This window comes from Diplotaxodon limnothrissa, linkage group LG18, assembly GCF_057381915.1.
Source record: "Diplotaxodon limnothrissa isolate DT_005_m linkage group LG18, D_limnothrissa_male_GT1.1, whole genome shotgun sequence".
Lineage (NCBI taxonomy): Eukaryota > Metazoa > Chordata > Actinopteri > Cichliformes > Cichlidae > Diplotaxodon > Diplotaxodon limnothrissa.
The window spans coordinates 28,060,948-28,068,731 of record NC_140613.1 but is presented as its reverse complement, the minus strand read 5'-3'; the positions used below and the strand labels follow the sequence as shown (position 1 = coordinate 28,068,731).

The following is a 7,784-nucleotide window of genomic DNA, read 5'->3' as shown; positions in this document are numbered from 1 at the left end:
CACTCCACTTGATTATAACTGATCTATTTTTTATAACATTTTATAAAAAAAATAAAAAAAAGAGATGCATATTAATTCATAAATGTGATCTAACAAAGGTAAAGGGAAAAAATTAACCATGTTTACTGTTCATATGGCTTGTAATTGGGATGAAGTAAACATCTGTTGAGTAATTTAACATAAAATTGTTTGATAGTGTTAATTTGGAAAGCCAAAACTCTAGCGGGTCCACCAGACCCATGAACACTGGCTGAGTAACAAAAATATGAACACCACACAAGGGTTAAATTTAAAAAGAACATCTTCATATGTGGATCTTATTTTCCTCTGAAACAAAAATAAGGTAAAACAAACAAACTGCTAATTCTTTGTTTTTACATTCATCAGCCCAAATGGCAAAGAGAAATTAAAAATGCATGTAATGAAAGAGTTTGGGTCTTAGGAGGTTAAACATCCTGCTGTGGGTTTGTTTAATGTGTTTCTGTGTTTAAAATAATAAAGTCACACCGTCGAAACAAATGAAAAATTACGTTTAGTTGAAAGTAAAAAGTTTCTAACTCTTATTCCAAAGCTGAAATGGCAGTAGTTTTTTTATTACTTTGTTTACTGTATTTTTTTATTTTTTTAGTTGTTGATTCTTTTTTTTACACTTTACGTTGTAACGTCTGTTCCGAACTTAAAATATGAGCATAACAACAGTGTACGAACTGTGTAATAAAATACAGTTGAGCCAGGTCTTTACGCTACCCTTTATTATTTAGATTTTTCGGAGGCGTGGTGCGTTTACAAAAGTAAATGGGACTCGTTGTGTACGGGCTGCCCCGTAAAACAAAACGAACCTCCCTGATGAACCTACTGGCCCAGCGCTCCTCGCGATATGAACAGCGTGCTTCAGGAAGAAGTTGGCGCCTGAAGCCGTATATTCGGTTAGCTACTACACTAGCCGATATTATGAACGAATTAGCTGTTCATGTTGCGTTTTCCTTCCATCGTTGCTAATGAATTCCACAATGAATGATATGGGTAAGTGTTACCTCGTGGAGAGCAACAACATGTTGTATTTTCGCTTGTTATGTGGTTAGCCGACTAGCCAAAGAGAAGGATTACTGGGAGCTGAGGAGGCCTCGACTAATCTCTGGAACAAGAATTGTTTTGCTCCCCGTTAAGCCGGGTTTTGCCCTGTAGCCAGCAAGTTAGCTGATGCTCTAGATATGGAAGAAACAGTGGGGATTGTCCGCGTTTCCAAACATTTTATTTGCATGAAAAGGCTTGCTTCAGTGTATCAAATGCGGTTAAAAAATCGGTCTATTAACAGGCATTTATAACGCGATTCCTTTTAAATAAAGTAACTAGCGTTAAGCTACCACTAGCTGTTTACCCATCTAACCTGCTCATGCCTCCGTAATAAACTCACATCGTCTCTTTGTCTTTGTGGTTAATTTAGTGTAAAACAACTGAATTTTATCCTATTTATGCACACAAACCTGGTGCTTTAGGCTAAGGACGGGCTGTAGTCTTGTGTTTCTGCAGCTCATGGATGGACAGTAGCGATGGTGAACAGACGGTGCTGACAAGTGGTTTTATTGTACAAAAAACAGTATCTCCCACTCATTTACCTTCTTCCTATTGACATATTTAAGGCACGGTCAACTATTTACATTAATAACATTTAATCTAGCCTTTGAAACAACGAAGGGGATCTCTGTTCTGCCTCAAAGTTAAATATTCTCATGTAAACTCGGGTCCACAGAGGGGTACCAGGTTCTTAATTAACCTGACTGACAGCCTGTTTGACCCAGTCTGTTTTCTCTCCAAAGAATTCAGTGTTCCCCTGTCCTCGCTGGCTCTCCTGGTCCCACCACTCCGCCTTATGTCTGCTGTGATGTGGGAAGTGGTGCGCCAGCGGAACATAAAGCACTATGGGAAACTGGAGGAGTTTGTGTCCATGGTAACAGATGCAGTTCCTGAACTGATGAGTAAGAGGGAAGGGAGGCTGCTCTCACTGGGTCTGAGAGCAAGGGTAAGTGAAATGTCTGGATCGCATGACGTGTGTAAAAGGAGCTATTCAAATGAGACGAGGACGCGAGGCACGTGTTAATATTATAAACTACGCTTCTTCTAGACAACTCTTGAACTGCTGCGTTCTGAACACCCTGAAGATCTCAAGGCGGTTCAGAGCCACCTTAACCGAATCCAATCTTCCTGCATCGAGGAGGTGGGTGAGCCTGTTAGCGTATTTTAATTTGGAATATATAAATGGCTAATTTGTAAAAATCAAAAAATGATGAAAACATAACTGTTTTCAGGATTGTTCAAACAAATAGATTTTTTTTAAAGAAGTAATTCAACAGTAATAATGAAAATAATTATTAGCTGTTGACCTATGACCTGTCCTGTGGTTATCTAGACCAATGATCCTGTAATTGAAGCACCAGAGGCAAACTTTATGAAGTTGGTGCAAGGCCTCATTGAAGACACGGATGGCAGAGAACACTTTCTCAAGGTAAAGTTGGGACTGACAATGTTTGAATCACATTTAAAAATGTGATTATAATAACATGTGTAAAAGGACGAGGTTGTATGTTGACAGTACAGATCTTTTTTTTTTTTCTTTTTTTCCCATGTGGCAGAATGTGTTTCCTGTGGAGTACGGCCCTGACTTTGATACGGCGCTCGAGACCCTAGTTTGTGAGTTTTTCACAAGACTCGAGGAGCTGCTGCCAATACCAGATTTCAAACAGGTACAGAGAGGATCTTTTTAAGATGATAAAATAAAGGAGCGCTTTTAAATGTGCTTTTTTTGTGCCTGTGTCTCACAGACTGCATCCTGGATTAGTGCTGCCCCTTCAGTCCTAGAGGAGTATATGCAGTGCGTGTCCAATGGAGAGGACCTTAAATTTCTTCTCCAGAGTAAACAGTGCCACGGGAAATTAGCAAAGAGCAGCATTGGTATGCATATACTAGTCAGTGCATCTTCTTTTAGTTCAAGATGTGGGACTATATTAATATTTGTTTCCTGTTTCTTTTCATGCAGCTCCATTTCAGTCAGATGATCTTCTGATCCCCTCGCTGTCTCTCCCTCCATCTCTGGAAGTAGCCATCGCTTCCCACCCGAGTGCTTGTGATGATGAAAATAATGACGTCCCTCAGATTGTCATGTTTGACGAAGAGCTGTCCACAAACCCTTCCACCTCAGCTGACTTTCCCGAATCTCCAAAAAGGGCCGATGTTACTTCGTCTCCGCGCAGGAGACAGCAGTCAGGAATCCATAAATGCCCCGAGTGTGACAAGTGCTTCAAGCATCACTCTGTCCTCATTGAACATCAGAGAGTCCACAGCGGGCTGCAGCCCTACAACTGCTCTGAGTGCGGGAGGGCTTTCCGAACAGCCACTCTGCTTGCTGGACACAGGCTGCGGAAATGCAAAAATGCGGCATATCTTTGCATCAAATGCGGGAACAGTTTTCCAACGTCACTGGAGAAATTCAGACATCACTGCCCGAAACGAGGACGTAACTACGACTGCGGGCAGTGTGGAAAGAGTTTTCCAAAGTCCAGCAGCCTGAAGGAACATCTGCTAACTCATGTTCAAAGCCGCCTTTTCAAGTGTAGCCACTGCGGGATTGGTTTTTCAGGAATAGGTGACCTGAAGTACCATCAGCAAGTTGATCATGAGAAGCCTTATCAGTGTAAGCAATGTGGAAAGAGCTTCATCTCCTCAAAGAGTCTGGACAAACACCAACAAAGGCATGAAGAGGTTGGTGAAATGGACACCCTCAAGTTAATGAGTGGAGATAAACACAGGAAAAGTGGCTCGAGTCATCGGACATCAGTGTCTCTTTCCTCCAGGAAGAGGTCCGTCAAAGCAGTCTACCAGCGAGGAAGAGTCACCCATAACTGTCCGCTGTGTGGCAGGAGCTTCAAATATCGCTTTGAGTTTCTTGAACACCAGAGATTCCACACAGCTGTGAAGCCTTACAAATGCTCTCAGTGTGGAAAAGCCTTCCGCACCGAGGCTCACCTGTCAGGGCACAGGAAGAGGAAGTGTAAAAACGCCGCCCACATTTGCACCAAGTGTGGGTGCCAGTTCAGGTCCATGCACGAGCGCGTCAGACACCAGTGTGTCCAGTTGCTGACGAAATATGAATGCTCTCATTGTGGGAAGACCTTCAAGATGGCTCATCTGTTGAGGAACCATCAGATGAGTGAACATCAGCTCCCCTACAGCCCCAACCATCGCTTCAGGTGTAGATACTGTAACGAGACCTTTCCTGGGATCAGCGAGCTCAAGTACCATCAGAGGGTCGACCACGAGAAACCGTATCAGTGTCAGGAATGCGGCAAATGTTTCCTCTCCGAAAAATGCCTGGCCAATCACGAGCTCCGCCACAACGACGACAGACCGGAGAGCTGCCTGGTGTGTGGCCGCGGCTTCAGAAACCGCTATGATTTGAAGCAACACATGCGCACTCACACGGGAGAGCGGCCCTACCAGTGCACTCACTGCTCGCAGTGCTTCTCCACGGCCGGAGGACTGAGGAGTCACACCAGGGTTCACACGGGCGAGAAACCGCACGTTTGCCCAGACTGCGGGAAGGCTTTCTCCCAGATGGGGGCGATGCGCACGCACAGGCTCACTCACACGGGAGAGAGGCCGTTCAAGTGCACGGTCTGTGGCAAAGGTTTCACAATGGCGCACAAAGTCACAGTTCACATGCGCGTGCACACGGGGGAGCGGCCGTACGTGTGCTCCCAGTGTGGGAAGGCCTTCTCAGACGGAAGCGTGTTGAAGCAGCACATGCTGAACCACTCGGGGGTGCGACCGTATCACTGCCAGATCTGCCCCAAGACTTACACCTGTCTGAACCACCTGAGGAGGCACCTGAAAAGCCACTCAAACATGAGCTGAAGCAGGCATGAAGGAAAACTGACATTATCTAAGAAACTTTCAATGGACCAACTAAACCAAGCAATACGGGAAAGATGCCGATTGGCTGTTGTAGAAAGTGAGGCGAGGAGATTCTGCTCCTGTTCTTCATCCATTAGTTCGAGATTGTTCCAACCAGCACAAACAAATTCTTCCCTCTTTTCCCATCTGGCTTTGGTTGTTTTGTTTTGTTTTGTTTTTTCTTCTGTGCATCAGTTTCTCATGCGTGAATGCAATGAGATGTTAGTTGGAACTTACTTTTTCCAGACCTCCCTAATAGTTACAGAGATAAATATTTGTCTGAACTTCTGATTATTGATCCTGATTCTTAGTGTCGGTTGTGACAGTTGTTAGACCCAGCTCTCGATCACCACACTTGTGAAAATGATGAGGTTACCGTGATTAACTGACCGGGGCAGACTGCAGCTCTGATGATGATAAGATTCAACGCTGTCTCCTAAACATCACAATCCCCCCTGCAGCTAAGCTGACAGTTAAGTTGGATGACAAAGCATAGATATAAAGGGTTCAGCAGAGATTTGTTGCTACGTTGCACATTTGAGAGCACAGGGGCATACATCCCTCTTCTGGGCCTGAGCCACAAGACTTTAAGCCAGGAAATTTGACTCACATGTTGGCCCTTTGTATTTGTTAACTTAGTTTCATGATTTTTTTTAAAACCTTGGTTAGTGTCAGACCCAAAACGGCTTGGTTCAGTTTCAAAATAAGCAGCGCGGTTTGGGTTTAAATTGGCCTTTTTTTACAATTGTAATCACACAGAAGCTTCTCCTCTCTTTCCTAAGTCATGAGTAACCACAATGTCTAATATATATATTGGTTGTCTAATAAGAAGCAGTCAAAAGGAATGCCAGAGACCGAAAGGGCAAATGTGATTATTTGAGATTGCAGTTTGTCATGCGAGGGGTGTAATTTTCAGAAGGCAAGGCTCATTTGTTTAGTAAATGTTTGCAGTAAAAGCTAGAGTAAATACTGAACAGAGCTGCAGCAGAGTCGGGTCCTGTGTGGATTGTCAGTGCTTTCTTGGCTAATGTTAAGAGTCAGCTAAGAATGTGCCATGTGAAGTGTCACCTCAGGTGCTGCCAGAGCATTTAAGCATTATATCTGGTCTACACAAACACCAGCTCTGCTTCACATGGATCAGGGGAGACGGATAAAAGGAGTTCAGAGAATATTTTGTCACTGAGATGATTGGGGTGGGGGGGCATGTGCTGTATGTCTGAAGTGGATGAAGATATAGTTTGGGAAAAGGAGGTAAAAGTTGCAGAGGTGGAAAAAATGTTCTCTGTAAATATGCTGGATGACAAATAAGTGTGAGTTTGTAAAAGTTAAAAAGCCCATTTTCTTTTTGTTGTTTTGTTTTTTTCACCTTTTGTATTCTCTCTGTGGTTTGAAAGGTTTGTGAATTTCAGATTAAATTCCCTTCGTTACTCCTTATCTCTGTTAAGTTTTTTTTCTTTCTCAGAAAAACAAAAGGTGTCTGTATTAGACTTCAGTTTCACTAGATGGCAGTAGGTGACTATTAAGCAGTTTGCCATGCACTGATGCGTGTTAGTTAACCAGCAGAGCTGATATAATGACTGTCTATCATCAAATTATTTATTTGTCAGGAAAACAAATACAGCTTTGCAGCTGTGGCCCATGTCCCCTTTATCTGCTTTCTTTGGCACAGCTTGGAAGTTTGATTAAAGCACAGTTTCTTCTCATTTCCTCACTGGGGTCCCGCCATTTCTGAAGTGTTTAAAGGCGGCATAAAAAGCATCACCACATTTTTATCTAGCTTTTAAATTCAATTCTCTACTTTGCGTCCAGCTAAAAAACAGCTGGATTCGGACCACTTTGTTCCCAGTTTTGTGTTTTAACTTGAAATTCAGGCAAACATGATGTGTCATTATGTAAGAGACGCATTACCATTAATTTCTTCCATCTGTGCTGAGTTTTATGGGATTTTTTTTCCTTTGGGGAAAAAAAGAAGCTCTGTTTGTCTTTTTTCAACTTCAGGTTTTTTTCTTACTCCCCATCCCAGTTACATCTCATCCATGCTCACTCGTCCATAGCAACCTTTGAGTTTTACTCTCTCTCAAAACAAACCCATTTCTCTGCCATTCACAGGGAGGTGCAACCACCAAAGTTGGCTGTCGTAATGATTTAAATGTTGCAAGATGTTAGCATCTTCTGGCTGGAGGTGCGTTGGCTGCCTTCCTTCTAGCTTACTAAGAAATCCTACTGTTTCCCTTTGTACATATATTTATTAGTTTCAGGTTGGCCATTCTTGTATTTTGCTCGTTTGTGTTGTTGTGTTTGCACATCTCTGTTGCTTGTGGGGCTCGCACACAAGAATTTCACTCGCATGTGCTGTGCCAGTGTGCCTGCACATGTGATGTGACAATAAAAGTGATTTGATTTGATTTGATTTGAACATTGGTCTTCTCTGGAAGCACCCCGAGCCTCTCGTCTCCTGTTTCTTCACATGTATAGCTTAAGCTTTTGCTTCTAGTGAATGAAACAGATTCCAGTCCAACTTGTCAGATTCATAAATTCCAGGGGGTTGTGTAACTCACAAAAACAAAGCTTAAAGCAGAGCTCTGTTTGTGCATTCCTGTGAGTTTTACTATGGAATAATGTATTCCTGATGAAGGCACGTATTGTGAAATGCATGCATCACGCTTCATGCTGAGCACCACATCTGCCAAAAATCCTACAGATTTACAATGAGAGCCTGCTAATAAATACAGATCATAACCAGATGTGTCCCCCCCTCTCTCTTCCTAGTCCCTCCTCCTCTCCCTTCTTTGCTCTCCTTCTCTCCCTAACTCGGTGATCTCAGTGGAAAATCTGAG

At 43.1% G+C, this 7,784-nt stretch overlaps 1 protein-coding gene across 1 annotated transcript; it reads left to right on the top strand.

The window, feature by feature from the left end:
* The first annotated feature begins 903 nt into the window (after positions 1–903).
* LOC146613899 (uncharacterized) lies at positions 904–5,004 on the top strand. The gene is made up of 7 exons (XM_085378051.1): positions 904–1,023; positions 1,818–2,020; positions 2,123–2,215; positions 2,408–2,503; positions 2,631–2,741; positions 2,820–2,949; positions 3,035–5,004. The coding sequence occupies exons 1-7, from the start codon at positions 999–1,001 to the stop codon at positions 4,906–4,908; spliced, it is 2,532 nt and encodes an 843-aa protein (XP_085234177.1). The 5' UTR covers positions 904–998; the 3' UTR covers positions 4,909–5,004.
* The last annotated feature ends 2,780 nt before the right edge of the window (positions 5,005–7,784 follow it).